The sequence below is a fragment of the Bos mutus genome, chromosome 6 (genome assembly GCF_027580195.1).
Source record: "Bos mutus isolate GX-2022 chromosome 6, NWIPB_WYAK_1.1, whole genome shotgun sequence".
NCBI classification, from domain to species: domain Eukaryota; kingdom Metazoa; phylum Chordata; class Mammalia; order Artiodactyla; family Bovidae; genus Bos; species Bos mutus.
The window spans coordinates 83,376,674-83,397,845 of NC_091622.1; the positions used below are offsets into that span (position 1 = coordinate 83,376,674).

The following is a 21,172-nucleotide window of genomic DNA, read 5'->3' on the forward strand; positions in this document are numbered from 1 at the left end:
ATATTTGTAGTTTAACTTTTAAAAGAGCTACTCAATTTCCAGAATAGTTTTTAAATCCTAAAAAAAGTCCCAATCTCATAACAAAAGATCCAACTGCATGTCAGTTAACTTAAACAGTATTTTTCTTGACCAGTACCCATGCATTTTTGTTTTTTGACTCTCCACGTTACACTAGGGAACAACTTAGAATTAACTAGATTATCAACCATTTATAGTTCTTGTTAGAGAACAGTTCTGTGATGTTAATTAGCCAGAATTTTTAAAGACACATTTTAATGAAAAACATGGTAAAACCTTGAACCAGATAAATAAAAATAAAATGGTCCAAGGATAAGAAGGGGTAAGGAGCTATCATTTTACGTTAAGTGGTACATAAAAAGTAAAACAGTAACAAAATGAGGCAATGTATTGTTAGAAAAGGCAGTTTACAGAAGCAACTAAGCTGGTGTATCACAACTGTTGAGCCTGTACTCTAGAGCCTGGGAGCTGCAACTACTGAGCCCACGTGTTGCAGCTGCTAAAGCCTGTGTACCCTCGATAGTCCGCATTCTGCAACAAGGGAAGCTACCAAGATGAGAAGCCTGCATACTGCAACTACAGAGTAGCCCCCATGTGGTGTAACTAGAGAAAAACCCACGCAGCAAAGAAGACCCAGCACAGTCAAAAATAAATAAATAAACAGAACTCTAAAAAAAAAAAAATCTTAAAAGAAAAGGCAGTTTAGAAAAAAAATCAAGAGTAATGGCACTTTTACGTACTAATCTAAGGGCCACTCATCACAAAGTTCTCATTATCATACTTAAAGATGATGTTTTTCAAAATATAATTTATTAGTATTTTTAAGGAAAAAATGGAGATCTGGATTTTAGAGCTATTATTTTAGCACAATTTCTTATTTATCACAAAGATCTCTTCATGAGCTCTGGCTTCTCTTTCTCTTCTTATTCTTTCAATATCAGTAACTGTAATCTTAATTTAAGATTCAAGTAGGGATCAATTAATCTCTTGAAATTCTACATGAAATAACATTATTTGTGTATTTAGAGGGGAATACTGTTAATCCTAAACTCCTTCTGAGAAATGCTTCCCTGGTGGTTCAGATCTGCAGATGCAGGAGACCTGGGTTCAATCCCTGAGTCGGGAAGATCCCCTGGAGAAGGGAATGGCTACCCACTCCATTATTCTTGCCTGGAGAATCCACGGACAGAGAAATCAGACAGGCTACATTCCATGGGGTTGCAAAGAGTTGGACATGACAGAGTGACTAACACTTTCACTTTCTTTCTGAGAAATGCACCAGAGAGCACATGTGATTTCAAGTCTTATTTAAAAGCTACAGTAGTCAAGAAAGGATGGTACTAGTAGAAAGACAGAAACAACCAATGGAAGACAATACTGAATTCAGAAAGAGCCGTGCACATATGTGGTCAATGAATTTCTGACAAAGAAGCCAAAAAAACAATGAAGAAAAAACTGTCTTTTCAATAAACAGTCTAGAATTACTGGATATTCTGATACAAAAAATTAACTTAGTTCTATGCCTGACAAGGTAGAAAAAGATGAATTCATAAATTTACAAAACTGTACACAATGAGTTCAAAATGTATAATGATGTACACTGTGCAAGGTCTATAAACACAAACTCACAACACAATCAATCTTCTAGAAGAAAATAAAGGAGAAAAGCTTTGTGATTTTGGCTTAACAAAGGCACAAACCGTAAAAAAGAAAAAACTGATGAATTAAACTTTATCAATATTAAAAACTTCTGTTCCTTGAAAGACATTGTAATAACATGAAAAGACAACCCACCGACTGGAAGAGAATACCTATAAAATGTGTATCTTATAAAAAACTGATTTCTATATATAAAGAACTCAATCAATAAGAAAACGATCTAATTAAAAGAGGCAAAGGTTTGAAAAACTCAAGTTGAATTTAATGTCAAGTAACTTGCCTACTGTCAAAGAGTCAATAAATAGCAAAACTGGAATTTGAAGGCTAAGAGAACATTAATATATAGAAAATTTCTATGTTATACAATTTTTGACACCCAAACTGAATATTCACCTTCTCTTCCAAGGTTTCACTTATAGATGTTGCTAGTTTCAACAGTTCTTCTGAATCTTGTTGGCACCTAGAATTCAAAATAAAGCACCTCAATGTCAATTTTCTCAATAGCTAATTGAAATTTAAGAAATATGTTAAAAAACTGGACTTTTGCCAACCATGTAACACGAAGTATTTACTGACTTTAAAGACAGCTGGTTTATAAATACATTCCTTCAAAATCAGGCTCATTTAAGAACAGTTTATAAGTAAGAATTTAGTTTTAAATGTACAAAGCAAAAACTTTTTACAACAATATGTAGAAGGTAAAAATTATATAATGGATTTATAATTCAATAGTTCTCAGATTTTTTTAAGTTGTAGCTTTTGAAGACTTCAAAATAGGAAAAATTTTATTTAGTATAACTCCATTTTTATAAATTGATCTTTCCACTTCTAGGAGAAAAACAGGCTAGGTCAGAAGTGTTTACACAATTTGGTGTATCTAGTAGTATTACAATAAGAAAAAAGGTTGTTTCAAAGAAAGAACATTACCCAATATTTGGCTTGCGACTATAGTTCTCCTGAAACTGGTCCAAGGCAAGCATGGCTAAGTGAATCTCTAAAGGTGCCTATTGAGAACATTAAAAATTGGTCAGTATTTATTGAGTGTATAATATGTGTCAGGCACTGTGCTAACACTTTTAAGACATTATTTAATTTAATAGACAAATTAGCTTATTACTATTATCTTTATTTAACAGATGAGGAAGCTGAGGCTTGAGAAGTTAAAGGACTTGACTTCAATCTATAGTTAAGTAACAGATCCAAGTTTTAATCCCAGGCTGTTTGACTAGTTTTCATTAGGTTATCCAATGAAACAAAGTAGTATCAGCTAAACAAAGGAAACAAAATGTTGGTATGAGAATTCCTTTTTCTTTCCTTATCAATTATTTATAAATTTGGAAACTGTTATTATAATTCTTTACTTATCACAAATACATTCACCAATATAAAACTGATCCAGTGATTTCAAAAAGCAAAATAAATGCTTCCAAGATTTTTAAGGAAGAAATATTATATAAAACTCTACATGATTCAGAAAATCTCTTAATAAGATTACCTTTGCATAAATTAATGAAACCACCTTTTAACTATCAAACCTGGCATATCATAAAAGAAAACCTTTTCCTTATTATTCAAACATTTTCCATTATATAAAATCCTATTTTTAATCTAGGAGTCAGCCTGATACATGAATAAAACCTTTATTTTTAAAGAAGCTAATGATCTGACAGAAAAGTGTATGTGTATATACACACACACACACACACACTATAAATATATATATAGTGGCTCTCTCTATATAGTTGCACTATATATATATATATACACACATATATATAGTTGGTCTGTTTTAAATTTATAATTGCTTATCATTCCCATCCCCCACTGCGCTGCGTCTCTCAAATCTACAGTGTTTGTTTACCTCAGGTTTGCTAAAATCCACAATAAGGTACTTTGGATGTTTTAGTTGCATCTCTAATGATTCCTAATAGAAAAAAAACAAAACAAACAATAGAAAAAAATCCACTATTACTTCAGAGCAAGCAAGTGACTACCTGATAAATGACACAGAACACTAAAAGCAACGGCTCCTTCTAAGAGGTCTGATATAAGTAAGGTTGGGCTAATACGTTTTAACTGAAATGTAAAGTAGCTATCATTCCCTGGTTACTCATTTTCTTACTACCTCACTTTATATTTTTAATGTTAAATGCAACTGGACAACCTACTCCACATAATAAATTTGGAAAACTTAAACATGTGTGTGTGCACTCGGAAAAATCTATTATCTTAATCGAAGAGCTACCATATGTTTTCTGATACCAAGTTTCAAGACTTGTTATATCTGACAAGACTTGAATATTACCCAGTTAAAATTTTTTGTGTGGAGCAAAGAACACACGAAGGCCAAAAAACTCAACAAACAAGACAATAAACCACCCCCTCTGAAAAAAACCCCACCAAACCCAATCTTAAATTTATTGAGGCATAAGTTGAAGCATAATTAAAAACTAGGGACAATAGGAAGAGGAAGCAATGCTGGGGCAGATTTGACAAGATGCAGTATTTTAATCTGTTGTTTTGCTCTAACTCTGGGCTGAACAAAACCTTGCAGAGGACTTCAGTTAATAATTGTTCTGGAAAAGAAGTTAGTCAAGTCAACACCTTGAGAACTTTCAAGAAAAAAGAGATATATTAGACTACTTATAATGAGAAGTGGCCTAAGGATTTAAGAAGTTAGCCTCTCAGCAAGAGGCTCCTTAATTCCTTGATAAAAGTAGTCTCTACATTCTCTTTAAACAGATACATGCATTTCCTTTCAATCTCAGTTTATAGGAATTATTTAACATATCTAACATACACCTTCGTGAAACCCCAAAAAATTAAAATCTAAAAACCTGGAATAACAAATATGATAAATAAAAGAAATATTTCTTCTGCTTTAAAAATGTAACTGAATAATAAAACAAAATATATACTGAATCAATGCTTGTTAAACTTTTCAAATACATATTAGTTACATCTTCTGTCTTAGGAAGTAATTATAAGAAGTATGATCAACTCCCTGAATTTTTTTTGTTAATGTCGGTTTATTTCCATTGATTTCATTTTCCTCAAAGTGGGTACAGATTAAAAAACAAAATCCCTTCAACGAGTAATTTTATTGTTTTTTTTTTCTCTCTTGCCATTCTTCCGTAAAGAAATATATTTAAGAAAAAAAAATACTTACAAAGCAGAATGTTTTAGAAGTCTTAACTTGAATAGCTATGCCTCCATGTAAATAAGGTTCCAGTTCTGTAGTATCACCAATGCTAAAAGAAAATGGTGATACCACTACAAGAAGGGAAAAAAGAAAACCATTATCTACTGATATGAGTATTTAATTTGAAAGTTTATGATCAAAAAGATGTTAATTTTTCCTAATTTAAAAAATTAAGAAGATTTCAGTATAAATCTTTTCTATTTCAGGGGGTGTGTGGGTAGGTGGAAGTTGGGGAGCTAGACAGATTATCTTTCCAATATGAATATAAGGACTTAAACATGAAAACACCCAAGAAAACTTGGAAGGAAAAAAGGAAATGAGAGGTGCTTATTATTAGGTATTAAAATACTTTATGAAGCCTCAATAATTAATATTCTGGTATGTGTTATATACATAGTTGATAATAATACAACTGTGATACTGGCTCATGAATAGAAAGGCAGAAAGATTTATTATTCAGTAACAGACCCGCAAAAGACAAAATTAAGGTGGTACCACAAACCAGTAAAGAAAAGATGACTCAATAAATTTTTTGGGAAAAAAGTCACGTGGGGAAGTACTCCAAATGGACATAAGTTTTAAATGTCAAAAAGATTATTAGATAAGAGTAAGGGATAAAAATTTCTTTAAAACTTTGCAGTAAGGAAGGCATTTCTAATTATGACTCAAAAACATCTAAGAAAAAATAGAAAACTTTCACATCATATACACACAGTAAAAGCCATCACAAAGTCAAATTCCACATTACAAAAAAGCGTTTGTGACTCATATTAAAAAAAAAAAAAACAACCCTTAGCAAATATGCCCCATATATTAGGAGTTTGGGGGAAAATGATCAATAATACTCATTAAGAAAATGGGTAAAGGATAGGTGACTCACATTAAAGGAAAATGAAACAGCTCTAAAGCTTAAGAAAAGATACTTAACCTCATTCATAATACATAAAATGCAAATCAAAATTATACTATACCATATTCAAGAGACCATGAAATACTATGAGCCATAAAGGGGACAGGAGGAGACTATTCTACACTAATGATATGAAAAGACCATCGAGATCTTTAGTTTAATGGACACGCAAAGGGTTTCTATTCATAAGATGCTACCTTGTATGTAAAAATGCCTAAGGAAAGCCTGGAAGGGCATCTAATAAACTAAGAAGAATGAACAGATAAGAATGAGAGGGAGCCAAAGGTGGGCAGTAAAGTTTTTCATTGTAAACATCTGCCTTCTTTTTCTTTTGAATGATTTGCTTATTCCAAAAATTCAATTAAATAAAAAAGCCTTATATATTAACTAGACAGAAAAGACCAGCAGAGTAAACATTGAACTTAGTTGCCGTTAATTCTGGAGTAGAGGGGAGAGGTCTGAAACAGTACTCATTTTTAACTCTATTTAAACATATATATATATACACACACATACACACATATATATACACACACACATGTATAAAGAATGAGTTCAATTCAGTCGCTCAGGTGTGTCCGATTCTTTGTGACCCCATGAACCGTAGCACGCCAGGCCTCCCTGTCCATAACCAACTACCGGAGTCCACCCAAACCCATGTCCATTGAGTCGGTGATGCCATCCAACCATTTCATCCTCTGTCGTCCGCTTCTCCTCCTGCTCTCAATCTTTCCCAGCCATCAGGGTCTTTTCAAATGAGTCAGCTCTTCGCATCAGGTGGCCAAAGTATTGGACTTTCAACTTTAGCATCAGTCCTTCCAATGAACACCCAGGACTGATCTCCTTTAGGATGGACTGGTTGCATCTCCTTGCAGTCCAAGGGACTCTCAAGAGCCTTCTCCAACACTACAGTTTAAAAGCATCTATTCTTCGGCGCTCAGCTTTCTTCACAGTCCAACTCTCACATCCATACATGACCACTGGAAAAACCATAGCCTTGACTAGACAGACCTTTGTTGGCAAAGTAATGTCTCTGCTTTTCAATATGCCATCTAGGTTGGTCATAACTTTCCTTCCAAGGAGTAAGTGTCTTTTAATTTCATGGCTGCAATCACCATCTGCAGTGATTTTGGAGCCCCCCAAAATAAAGTCTGACACTGTTTCCCCATCTATTTGCTATGAAGTGATGGGACCGGATGCCAGGATCTTAGTTTTCTGAATGTTGAGCTTTAAGTCAACTTTTTCACTCTCTTCTTTCACTTTCATCAAGAGGCTCTTTAGTTCTTTTTCACTTTCTGCCATAAGGGTGGTGTCATCTGCATATCTGAGGTTATTGGTATTTCTCCCAGCGATCTTGATTCCAGCTTGTGCTTCCTTCAGCCCAGCGGTTCTCATGATGTACTCTGCATAGAAGTTAAATAAGCAGGGTGACAATATACAACCTTGACATACTCCTTTTCTTATTTGGAACCAGTCTGTTGTTGCATGTCGGTTTCTCAAGAGGCAGGTCAGGTGGTCTGGTATTCCCATCTCAAGAAGAATTTTCCACAGTTTATTGTGACCCACACAGTCAAAGGCTTTGGCATAGTCAATAAAGCAGAAATAGGATGTTTTTCTGGAACTCTCTTGCTTTTTCAATGATCCACTGGATGTTAGCAATTTATATCAAGAATAAACATATACTATTTTAGTCATTTAAAAATGCTTTTCAAGTAACAGGAAAATTACTTTAAAGCAGTAAAGTATCAATTAATAAATATCAGGGGACAAAAAGCCTTATCAATTGCTCCTCTACTTAAATATTCTTTCTCTGCTCAAAGAATTTTTCATGCAAAATGTGGGTTTTCTTTATTTTCATTTCTTGTTATCCAGTGATTTCTCCTTTCATAAATATAGCCCCAAGATTTGGATCCAGCACCACAGTCCACCACTGAATGGACCCCAAAACAAAAAAGGATACTCTTAAATAACTGAGTCAATTTATGCAAAAATAGACACAAAATTTTTAACATCAATAATCTGAACCTATATTTTACATATTTAGATACAGTCTGAGAAACAAAATACAATAGATTTATTACCAAAGCCTCTTAAAAATAGATTCAAAATTGTTTTGCTATGAAGAGCTCATAACAGGGACTGACTTTTTTCTCCCCTAAGGATCCATTTTTGTAGTCATTAAAAGAAAAAAAGGTAATCAGTTTACCACCAGTCTATACACTAATCACATAATTACATGTTCAGATGCCCTAAAGATAAAACTGAGTCACTCTCAGCTGAACAGGTGTAAACATGCTGTCTGTGAGTTACACAATGTAAAGCAATGTCTTTAGCTCTTTTACACATGGCTGGAGGAAAATCATAAACTATGAAACTAATGATGCCATAAATTTATTCTCTTCAATTTCAAATGGCCTTAAATGAAACCTGGTAACTTTTGGATTTTTAAAACTGTTTATTCTCTTCAGATCTCTGCCCTTGACACCTTATCTCTCCTTTGGGTCATGATTTCACCTTAGTCTACTAACAAAACAGACTCCTTCAGTTTCCTGCCAATAAGTCCACAAATCTGCCTGCAGTTAACATTCATTCATCCCTTTTTTCCAAGTCACTGAACAAAAAAGTATCTTCACTTGAATACTTCACTGTCACTTCCCCTAAACAGCCTAGACTGCACTCATCTTCTCTCCAAAATTTGCTCCCTTTTTTGCACTCCCTAATGTGTGAATAAATAAGGTGTCAGAATCTTCACTTATCTACCATGAGATAACAGTATGTCTCTTGCTATCTCAACTCCCACTGTAGAGCTGCTATATCTGTAAGTTCCTTGAATTCTGTCTTGTTTCTTATTGCTTGCTTCTGTACAGAATACTCTTATCACCATCTTCCTAAGCGAACACAACCAGTTATAATCAAGATACCCCAACTCTACTGCTGCTACACCAAAACTGGCAGGGATCCTTGCTAAGGTTAGAGTTCTCAGAATGCCTTTTCTCTGTAACACCACTGCCTAATGTTAGTATCTCCTTACATTGTGCGGATAACAATAAACTGTGGAAAATTCTTAAAAAATGGGAATACCAGACCACCTTACCTGCCTCCTGAGAAATCTGTATGCAAGTCAAGAACCAATAGTTAGAACCAGACATGGAACAATGGACTGGTTACAAATTGGGAAAGGAGTACATCAAGGCTGTATGTCGTCACCCTGCTTATTTAAGTTATATGCAGACTACATTGTGTGAAATGCTGGATTGGAGGAAGCACAAGCTGGAATCAAGATTGTTGGGAGAAATATCAATCACCTCAGATACGCAGATGATACCACCCTTATGGCAGAGAGGAAAGAGGAATTAAAGAGCCTCTTGATGAAGGTGAAAGAGGAGGGAGAAAAAGCTGGCTTAACACTAAGTATTCCCTAAATGTCCACCGGCAGACGAATGGATAATGAAGTTGTGGTACATATACACAATGAAATATTACATAGCTATAAGAAGGAATGCATCTGAGTCAGTTCTAATGAGGTGGATGAAACTGGAGCCTATTATACAGAGTGAAGTAAGTCAGGAAGAGAAACACGAATACTGTATGTTAACACATATACATGGAATTTATAAAGACAGTAATAACGACCCTATATGCAAGGCAGCAAACGAGACACAGATATAAAGAACAGACTTTTGGACTCTGTGGGAGAAGGCGAGGGTGGGAAGATTTGAGAGAAAAGCACTGAAACATGTATATTACCATACGTAAAACAGACGTCCAATGCAAGTTTGATGCATGAAGCAGGGAATTCAAAGCTGGTGCTCTGGGACAACCCAGAGGGATGGGGTGGGGGGTTTGGGATGAGGGTAAACATGTGCACCTGTAGATATCTACCTGTGGCTGATGGCAAAATCATCACAATATTGTAAACTAATTATCCTCCAATTAAATAATTAAGAAAAAAAACTCAACATCCAAAAAACTAACATCATGGCATCCAGTCCCATTACTTCATGGCAAATAGATGGGAAAACAATGGGAACAGTGACAGACTTTGTTTTCTTGGGCTCCAAAATCACTGCAGGTGGTGACTGAAGCCATGATATTAAAAGACGCTTGTTCCTTGGAAGAAAAGTTATGACAGACCTAGACAGCACGTTAAAAAGCAGAAAGATTACTTTGCTGACAATGGTCCATACAGTCAAAGCTAGGTTTTTTCCAGTAGTCATGTATGCATGTGAGAGTTGGACTATAAAGAAAGCTGAACGCCAAAGAATTGAGGCTTCTGAACTGTCGTGTCGGACAAGACTCTTGAGAGTCCCTTGGACTGCAAGGAGATCAAACCAGTCAATCCAAAAGGAAATCAACCTTGAATATTCATTGGAAGAACTGATGCTGAAGCTGAAGCTCCAATACATGGCTACCTGATGTGAAGCATTGACTCATTAGAAAAGACCCTGACACTGGGAAAGATTGAAGGCAGGAGAAGTGTCGACAGAGGACGAGATGGTTGGATGGCATCACCAACTCAATGGACATAAGTTTGAGCAAGCTCAAGGAGATGATGAAGGACAGGGAAGCCTAGTGTGCTGCAGTTCATGGGGTTGCAAAGAGTTGCACATGACTGAGCAACTAAACAACAAGTTGGACTGAATGTCTTAAGGTGAAGAACTGGATCACCCCTTTTGAGTTGATGGTGTGTTCTCAAAAAGTAGAGTTCTGAACTATAAATGCACTCAATAATGAATAAGTATAAACAAATTAATAAACATAAACTTACCAGTTATTTGTTGTGTGGATCCATTTAAGCCTGTCATTCCATTAATTTCTCGAAATGTTAGGAACTGTCCTGTTTCAAGTTTGTGAGGATGATTTTCAAGGCAAGTGACAATGCCAGGATTAGCCTAGAAATAAAGAGCAAAAACAAGTTCACATAGTCCTTTTTTATACAAATTCCAAATCTCACATAAAAAGGACCATGTTGTCATAAAATTCTCAAAACAACCAAAATTGCAAGCCATTCCTCTCCTTCCATCATAAACACAAATATTTAAAGAACTGTCACAAAACAGTGACAGCCGTATCATTTTTTATGAATGTTTATAACTTCTTGGTTCAGCAGAAATATATATCACAAGCAGTTCAAATATTTCACAAATTCAAGGATTCCTGTGATTTATAAAAAATACTCAAAGTGACTGAATTCAAGTTTTAAAGTCATTTATGAAAGACTCATCACTTCATGGCAAATAGAAGGGGGAAAAGTAGAAGCAGTGACAGATTTTCTCTTCTTGGGCTCCACAATCACTGTGAATGGTGACTGCAGCCATGAAATTAGAAGACAATGGTTTCTTAGAAGGAAAGCAATGACAAACCTAGACAGCATATTCAAAATCAAAGACATCACTTTGCCAACAAGGGGCTGTACAGTCACAACTATGGTCTCACATGTGCGGATGTGAGAGCTGAATCACAGAGAAGGCTGAGCACCAAAGAATTAATGTTTTCAAATTGTGGTGTTACAGAAGACTCTTGAGAGTTCCTTGGACACTGATGAGATCAAACCAGTCAGTCATAAAGGAAATCAACCCTGAATACTCATCAGAAGGACTGATGCTGAAGCTGAAGCTCCAGTACTTTGGCCACTTGATACCAAAAGCCAACTCACTGGAAAAGACCCTGAGGCTAGGAAAGATTGAGGGCAAGAGGAGAAGAGAGCAGCAGAAGATGAGATAGTTGGACAGTATCACTGATGCAGTGGACGTGAACCTGGGCAAACTCTGGGTAATACTGAAGGACAGGGAGGCCTGGTGTGCTGCGGTCCATGGGGTCATGAAGAGTCAGACATGACTTACTGACTGAACAACAATAACAACAACATGAAAGACTGTGTACATAAAAGATGAGTCTAAGTTTGAAAATCAAAGAAATCTAAGAATGAAGGATGGAAATTTAATGCTAGGAAAGTGATATTAACAGTATAAAGCTGCAACACTTTAAATCAAAGAAATAGTATATAGTCCTGCATATCAGGTAAAAATGGAAGAAATTAGCTTATCTCATCTAAGAGGGTGCATGAGATACAGCAGACAAATAGAAATTTCCTAACTGCATATAAGCCAACCATTGCTTAAATAAGGTGATAATGATTTAATTTATATAAAACCTAATAAAATTATTATTACCTCATAATTGTGTAGATTCTAAAAATTCTCTTGCTGTTTAATGATTTGAGAAATACAATTAAGACCACAAACATGTAGAAAAAATTAATGTAATGTGGGTTTACTATTAATACTATCTCAAGAATAATAGAATTCATAAGGACCTTAAGGAGAAATGACTTGCAGATAAGTTAAATGAAGACTATAGGATATTTTTCTGATTTTTTATGGCTAGTTTCCATATTTACTGCAGTGTTTAATAAAAGAAAATATCAGTGCAATACAAGATTCCTTGGAGCTTATTCTAACTCTATAATATTCTCAGGGACAAACTAACAATAACTAGAGAAGGTAAAAGGCTGAACAACAAACTATTCTGTAAGCAAACAGATACAAAAAATGACTTTTTAATGAATTTGCCTTAAAAAGTGGTGAGAATGCCAACATTAACACTGGGTTTAAAAACAAAGCAAAAAGACAGAAGCACAAATACTACTGAAAGTATATTTTCACTCCTTTGTACTTGGCTTCTTTTGAGCTTTGATGGAAACTGATTATAAAGAGTGCAAATAAAGTTAGTGATTTAGGCTAAAAGGAAACAGTAGTAAAAGTGGATCATAATAGTTTCTCCAATTGTTTTAGGTAATAAAAAATTAAGCTTGCATGACATTAAGAGAACACAGTTAGAAAATTCAGACCTTTTGATTTGACGGTTAATTAACTCTTAAGGTTTCATCCTCCTCCAAATTTTTAGAAATATTTCAAATTAGAAAAGCTTTTGTCTGTGATGACTTAAGTGTCCATCTTCCTGGAGTCAAGAGTGTTGGGCCAAGTGACTTATGGCACACCTAATACATCTATGATCTGACACAATAAATTGTTCAGTAAACACTGATTCACAATTAATGTCCCATAGGAACATGACATAAAACAAAATTAAAATTAATGATATCAGCAAATGCTGATCTATCAATTATTAAATGTTAGATGGAAACCAGAATACTTTCTTAATATTCCAACTTCAATTTTAATCAAATAAAAAAGACTGTGTATTACAATATTTTGCTAATATTACCTTTTAAAAACATCAACTTAAAAATCAATCATAAACAATAATACACATATATAATCATACTTGCGTTATATCTGAAATGAAAATTTCTTTTGGTTCTTCTCCTGTTGTATCTAAAACTTCAAATTCATCACCAAAATCACAAAACAACCGTGACCAAATTCCATGTACATCTGCACTGATGAACTGTGAAATGAAAAAACAAGTTCAAGCTTAATACATTTATATAAAGAAAAAAACTCAACTATCTTTGGACCATCTGGTGACCATTTTATTTATAATTAAGCATATTCTTTGAGATATAAAGTGATCACAAATATGATAAATTATTTGTAAAGTGGTTTCAGAATCAAGAGTTTAGGTATTTAGGATTGGATATTAGTGTCACAAAACTAGACGCAACATCAGCACATCATTGGATTTACATCATTCTGTAATTTTACAGAATTACATCATTCTGTTATTTTTAAATAACAAAAACTCCTGCCTTATCCTAAAAATCAAGCACAGAATATAAGAAAGAGATACCTTGGTTTAATAGTCTAGCAGTGAATTCTTGTTTTTCATTTTAGAAAAGCAGAATGGAGTGTCCATTCACCAAAAGCGGTAGAGTTAGAGGAAAACAAAAGAGAGCTAAAAGCTAAGAGTGAGTCATCAGAAAAGGGACTGAGGAACAGAGCACATCGAAGTCAGGAAAGGTAAAAACCAAATTCTTAAACACAGTCATAAATGTGTTCTTGAAAGTGATTTTTATTCCATACACACACACAGACACATACTCTGTTCTAAGAAAATATAAAGAAATTGTTCTTGTGCTTATTTTTAGATACTGATAATAAAGAAAAATTCTTAATCTGTAACACACATGATACTGTATAAACTGATATTTTTCCAAGAAAAACTAGCCTATTCATATTTAGGCATAAGAATGTAGCTCATTAAAATGACTTATACTCCCTATCAAATAAAGTCATAAAACGGTTAACAGATTACCTTCTACTTGATCATGCACTGCCTTTACTATTGAAATAGCTATTTACAGCATTCTTTATGAGTCATGAAACAGAAGAAAGTTAGAAACTTTTAAGTTTGCAAATTGAAAAACAATTTCTTTCTTTGCAAAACTTTAAAGTATGGATAAATGTATCCATCACACAAACAAAAATTTTAGCTTATAAACTAGTATAATTGGAGAAGGCAATGGCACCCTACTCCAGTACTCTTGCCTGGAAAATCCCATGGACAGAGGAGCCTGGTGGGCTAGAGTTCATGGGGTTGCCCAGGGACAAGGGAGCCTGGTGGGCTGCCATCTATGGAGTCGCACAGATTCAGACATGACTGAAGTGACTTAGCAGCAGCATAATTACTTTATAAAACTTCTCTGCCCTGTTCGAAGTTTAATGACTACTATATATCTTATTCATCTTAATAATTTATGAACTATGGCACAAATGTTCTATAAGGTATATATATGCTATGTAAATACCACAGTCCAAAAATTTTCAGCACATCTATCTGATACAGAATGATGATAGTTCAGTGCCTATCTCAAAGGAACAAATAGCATTTTCCTTTTTCCAAAGGAATAAAGGACTCCAATAAAGAAGTGCAGTTAGTAGTATGTATTCAACTGCAGGGGATGAATTATGATTTGTCCCATCTAGACCTCTTTCCAGTCTTCTGAGTATCATCACTACTTATCTAATTATTTTGGACAAAAATTTCAGAGTCATTCTTGATCATTCTTTCCTTCACAACTCTCATTTATCCATGCTCAATCCATTAGTCTTTTTTACAAAGGATACTTCAAATTCAACAACTTTTCACAATCTCTATTTTCATCTCTTTTGAAAAAGGCACCAGCATCTCTCACTTGGACTACTTACTGCATTAGCCCCTAACAGGTCTGGCCACCTCTATTCTACTTTTACAATTCAACAGTTCTTTCTTTTTGGTCTCATGATCCCTTCATGTTCTTAAAAATTATTGACAATCAAATGAGCTTTTGTTTATGTGGGTTAAATCTACTGATAATCACTGCGTTAGAAAGAAAAGCCAACATAAACACACATTCCTTCAGCTGTTAGAGCAATGATATCACCATCAAGTAGACTCTGGAAACTCTACTGCACCCCATAAGAGAATCAAAGTGAAAAAGGCAAATAACATTTCAATAATATTTTAAAAATAGTTTGACTTTGCAGACCCTAAGAAAGGATCTCAGGGACCCTCAGTGTCCTTGGATCACACTTTGAAAATCAAAATTAAAAATATTACTCATGTAAGAAGTTTCTTGTGCAATTCACTGAAAAGCTACAAATTCTAATAGTGAAAGTGCATTTTCTTTGGTAAACTATGTGTCATTATTAAGTGATATTATCACCTTAATTGGAGGGCACTGAGAGCGGCAGAAGTCATTGATCTTCTTCTGCACTGAAAGTTTCATCTCCGTCAATACTACACACTGTTAAGAAGGATACAAGAAATTAAAGGTTAAAAAATAAACAATTATTTTGGTAGTGCACAACTTCTAACTCAGAAGCATCCCAGTTTGCACTCTGCTAAAAATACATTGTTTTCTTTGGAAAAAATACTAACCTACTGTATTCCATTTTAAGGTTAACACCTTCACAGATATAGAACAGCAAAAGTGAAAGTAACATACACTGACATCTCTAGGTATCTACAGTGGGATTGGTTCCAGAACCAAAACCTGTGGACATTCAAGTCCCTTACATAAAATGGCATAGTACATACAGGGAAAAACCTGCCCACACTGAATTCAATTGCCAGTACAGACTTCACAATTAGAAGCAAACCTTAACATTCTCTATGGTATATATGCATCCAAAATGATTGGAGATTTTACTTTATCTGTTACTGCCATGGAGCTGCTAAGCTACTCATCAGAGTGTAAATTAAATGCTAGTTTAAAAGGATAACAATTACATTTTTAAAAAGACACATTAGTTGGCTTAAGTTCAGTTCAGTCACTCAGTTGTGTCTGACTCTTTGCGACCCCATGAATTGCAGCACACCAGGCCTCCCTGTCCATCACCAACTCCCAGAGTTCACTCAGACTCACGTCGAGTCAGTGACGCCATCCAGCCATCTCATTCTATGTCGTCCCCTTCTCCTCCTGCCCCCAATCCCTCCCAGCATCAGAGTCTTTTCCAATGAGTCAACTCTTCGCATGAGCTGGCCAAAGTACTGGAGTTTCAGCTTCAGCATCATTCCCTCCAAAGAAATCCCAGGGCTGATCTCCTTCAGAACGGACTGGTTGGATCTCCTTGCAGTCCAAGGGACTCTCAAGAGTCTTCTCCAACACCACACTTCAAAAGCATCAATTCTTCGGCGCTCAGCCTTCTTCACAGTCCAACTCTCACATCCATACATGACCAATGGAAAAACCATAGCCTTGACTAGACGGACTTTTGTTGGCAAAGTATTGTCTCTACTTTTGAATATGCTATCTAGGTTGGTCATAACTTTCCTTCCAAGGAGTAAGCGTCTTTTAATTTCATGGCTGCAGTCACCATCTACAGTGATTTTGGAGCCCCCCCCAAAAAAAGTCTGACACTGTTTCCACTGTTTCCCCATCTATTTCCCACGAAGTGATGGGACCGGATGCCATGATCTTCGTTTTCTGAATGTTGAGCTTTAAGCCAACTTCTTCACTCTCTTCTTTCACTTTCATCAAGAGGCTTTTGAGTTCCTCTTCACTTTCTGCCATAAGGGTGGAGTCATCTGCATATCTGAGGTTATTGATACTTCTCCCGGCAATCTTGATTCTAGCTTGTGCTTCTTCCAATCCAGCGTTTCTCATGATGTACTCTGCATATAAGTTAAATAAGCAGGGTGACAATACACAGACTTGACATACTCCTTTTCCTATTTGGAACCAGTCTGTTGTTCCATGTCCAGTTCTAACTGTTGCTTTGAGATTTGACAGATATACATCACATCTTTGTTTTACGACAGTGTTACTAGTCAAACAACCAAGTTCTGTTATTTAAGATAGCAAATTATCATTTTCAATGCTTACTTTTTTATCATCACCCAGTGAGATAAGCAAATTAAGTTTTATAATCAGATTTTATCATATCTGAAAAACTCATGAAAGGCCAAAATATTTTATTACGGTCAATTATCAATCAAAAATGTCAAAAGCAGGTCAAATCTCACAGTCTGGAGCTTTCCTTGATGCTGCTTCCAGGAAATGAATAACTCACTTTCACTACCAATATCTATCTGGGTGTGGATTTAGTTTTATCTAGCTTAGAACACGATGTGCTTCCTACAGAGAGGTAATTCTCCATAGCTCTCCCACTTGGTATTGCCATGAATGCAAGGCTCTGACCATTCTTTACGTGGGTTGTTTCTCAGGATTGCATTCGCCTGGTGCAAACTTGAGAAATGAGATAATGTCTCCCCTGGGACAAAGAACAAGCTTATTCATTGCTTGCTATAAAAAGGCAGGTTCCCCAAGCTCAATGTTCCTTTCTTCTAAAGGAACCCACCACATGTGCAGGCATCCACTGAGCCCTCTGCACAGCACGGGGGAGATGTGGAGGAAGGCAGGAGGAAACAAGGCAAATGTCATGCTCACACTTACCAGCTCAGGAGTAATTAAGTCCTTAGTCTCTGACCCAGGAATCTCATGTTTTCTGCTAGCATCCATGAAACTGTAACAAGCTAACTTATTAGCTTTCAAATTCGGTAAAATCAAATCTTATTAGACTCAGTACATACTGAGTCTAACAGTACTTACTGAGCCTGGTCTGTGTTTCACCAATGCTGGAAAATTCCCAAGCACCGTTTATTTGAATAAGCCTTTCTCTAGAAGTCCAACCCCATGAATTAGAGCTTTTTACTCAAGCTATCATTTTTTTAAATTTCTTTCATATATTCTTTCTGTATGCTGTAGTCTCAAAAATATCCTCAGCTCTATCCTTCAGTCCATTAATTCTTACATGCACTGTTTAATCTACTCATTAAGTTTTAACTTTTAGGACTATTTTTTCCATTTCAAAAAGTTCTATTTGTTATATCTGCCTAACTGCTTTCACTAGTATCTTATTTTCATATTGTATATTTAATCTCTTCTTATAAGATTTAGTTTGAACATTTTATAGTCCCCATCCAATAATTCTATTATCTGAAATTCTTGGAGGTTTAGCTCTATTGTTTGCTATATCCACTGACTCTTGATCATGCTGAACTTTTTCCTCTCTTATTATTTTGTATTATGAACACAGCCTCATAGGGGCTTTACACATTAGAATAAACTGTGGCTTGGTTGAGGATATATGCTGCTACATCTTTGAGTTTTGTTTCTTTCTGGCATTCCAGTGCATCACCAGCTCAGTACTACGTTTTAACGTTAAGTTCTCAGCTTGGAAAATTTAAATTCATATCAAACTTATGTGAGGGCATGCCTATGGTTAAGAAGTCCCAGAGAAGATTTTTTTTTTTTTTTTTAATCCAGAGTTCCAGAGAGCTCTGTGTGAATCACAACAAACCGTGGAAATTCTTAGAGATGGGAGCTTCAGACCACCTTCCCTGTCTTCTGAGAAATCTGTATGTGGGTCAAGATGCAACAGTTTAAATTGGACATGGAACAACTGACTGGTTCCAAACTGTGAAAGGTGTATGATAAGGCTGTATACTGTCACCTTATTTAACTTCTACGCAGAGTATGTGCTGTGCTAATGTGCTGAGTTGTGTCTGACTCTTTAAGACGTTATGGACTGTAGCCTGTTAGGATCTTCTGTCCATGGAATTTTCTAGGCAAAAATACTAGAGTGGGTTGTCATTTCCTACTCCAAGGGAATATTCCTGACCCAGGGATCAAATCTGCATCTCTGGTGTCCTCTGCATTGCTAGGAGAATTCTTTACCACTGCACCACTTGGAGGAGAAGGCAATGGCAACCCACTCCAGTACTCTTGCCTGGAAAATCCCATGGACGGAGGAGCCTGGTAGGCTGCAGTCCATGGGGTCACTAGGAGTGGGACACAACTGAGAGACTTCACTTTCACTTTCATGCACTGGAAAAGGAAATGACAACCCACTCCAGTGTTCTTGCCTGGAGAATCCCAGGGGGAGCCTGGTGGGTTGCCATCTCTGGGGTCACACAGAGTTGGACATGACTGAAGTGACTTAGCAGCAAGAGCAGCACCACCACTTGGGAAACCCATATGTAGAGTACATCAAGTGAAATGTCGGGCTGGATGAATCACAAGCTGGAATCAAGATTGCCAGGAGAAATATCAACAACCTCATATATGCAGATGATACTGCCCTAATGGCAAAAAGTGTAGAGTAACTAAAAAGCTTCTTGACAAGTGGGAAAGAGCAGAGTGAAAAAGCTGGCATGAAATTAAACATTCAAAAAACTAAGATCATGGCATCTGGCCCCATCATTTCATGGCAAACAGAAGGGGAAAAAGTAGAAGCAGAGACAGATTTTCTCTTCCTAGGCTCCAAAATCACTGCAGTTGGTGACTGCAGCCATGAAATTAAGACACTTACTCCTTGGAAGGAATACTATGACAAGCCTAGACAGCATATTAAAAAGCAGAGACATCACAAAGATCCTTATAATCAAAGCTATGGTTTTTCCAGTAGTCATGTATGGATGTGAGAGCTGGACCATAAAGAAGGCTGAGTGCCAAAGAACTGTTGCTTTCAAACTGTGGCGCTAGAGAGGAGTCTTGAGAGTCCCTTGGACGGCAAGATCATCAAACCAGTCAATCCTAAAGGAAATCAAACTTGAATATTCATTGGAAGGACTGATGCTGAAGCTGTAGCTCCAATACTTTGGCCACCTGATGCAAAGAGCCAATTCAATGGGAAAGACATTGATGCTGGGAAAGACTGAAAGCTAAAGAAGAAGGGGGCAGCAGAGGATGAGATGGTTAGATACAATCACTGACTCAGTGAACATGAATTTGAGCAAACCCTGGGACATAGTAGAAGATAAGAGGAATCTGGCGTGCTGCAGTCCATGAGGTTTTAAAGAGCTGGACACGACCGAGTGACTAAACACCAACAAGAGAAAATAGACAAATTTTCTATTCTGATGGTCAAAGATTGTTCTAATACACCTTTTCATTAAGGGTGTAGCTTTCTGAGGTTCCAGAGAGTTACAAAGAGGTGGTAGGCCTCAATTATATATTGTATCTCATACAGACAAATTTTTATCTAGTTTCTGTGTGACCATTCCCAATTCCCAAGAAATGTGGTAACTGAGACAAGCAAACTCTGTCCAGAAAGTGAACACAGCCACAGTTAACTGGTTTCCTTTTAATTATCTATTCAATTCTGGTCTCTGAGCATTTCCCTTATACCATTTTGACCTCATGCAATCACTGAAAAAGAAGTCTATTAAGTAATTCTACTGTAGACAGTCTATTAAATATCTCTAGCAGGATGGATTTCAAGTTATCCAGTCAAGAATGGACAATTACAATAATCTTTAAGTGGGTGTGATACTGTCATTATCATAAGAAATACATATTTTGTCTTCATTCAAGGTTCCTAGCACATAGTTGTTACTACTCTCGTGATTTCCTATGTAAGAGCTCAGGGGCATCTTTCATTATAATATTTAGTTTTGTTCTTTGGGACATATCTTCACAGTGAAAAAGGTGAAGTAAATGTCTTGTTTTTCATAACAAGTCCTTTCAGACACACCTGAGTTTATGTTAATGAGTTACTTTTGGAAAGCCCCTAAGGATGGGGGCTGGTTGTTAGGGGAACCAACCTTAGGCTGTAAGGTTCAGAACCTTCAGCCCTATCTCCCAGACCTCCTGCGCTGGAAACTGACTTAATCACCAATGGCCAATGTATACTATTATACATTTTTATATAAGTATACATTATATATAAGTCATTTTTGCTTACATAATAAAGCCTCCATAAAAATCCTTGAACCAGGGGCTTCAACATGTGGAGGTACTGGGAAGGTGGCGTACTGGAGAGGCCATGGAAACATGGCACCCATGGCACCCATCCCCCCATCCCCTGACCTAGGCATCTCTTCTATCTGGCTGTTCCTGAGTCATAGTCTTTTATAATACAATAAACTCATAATCTAGTAAGTAAACTGTTTTTCTGAGTTTGTGTGCCGCTCTACTAAACTAACTGAACCTAAGG

The 21,172-nt window shown here is 36.1% G+C and overlaps 1 protein-coding gene across 1 annotated transcript in view; it reads right to left on the minus strand.

Moving 5' to 3' along the window:
• UBA6 (ubiquitin like modifier activating enzyme 6) overlaps positions 1-21,172 on the minus strand; it is an 88,977-nt gene that overhangs the window by 37,790 nt on the left and 30,015 nt on the right. The window contains exons 7-13 of the mRNA XM_005892888.2: positions 15,397-15,477; positions 13,077-13,199; positions 10,558-10,681; positions 4,847-4,950; positions 3,539-3,601; positions 2,605-2,681; positions 2,071-2,137 (exon numbers count right to left, since the gene is read on the minus strand). Coding sequence (XP_005892950.1) covers positions 2,071-2,137; positions 2,605-2,681; positions 3,539-3,601; positions 4,847-4,950; positions 10,558-10,681; positions 13,077-13,199; positions 15,397-15,477 — 639 coding nt within the window. The remainder of the gene's footprint in view (positions 1-2,070; positions 2,138-2,604; positions 2,682-3,538; positions 3,602-4,846; positions 4,951-10,557; positions 10,682-13,076; positions 13,200-15,396; positions 15,478-21,172) is intronic.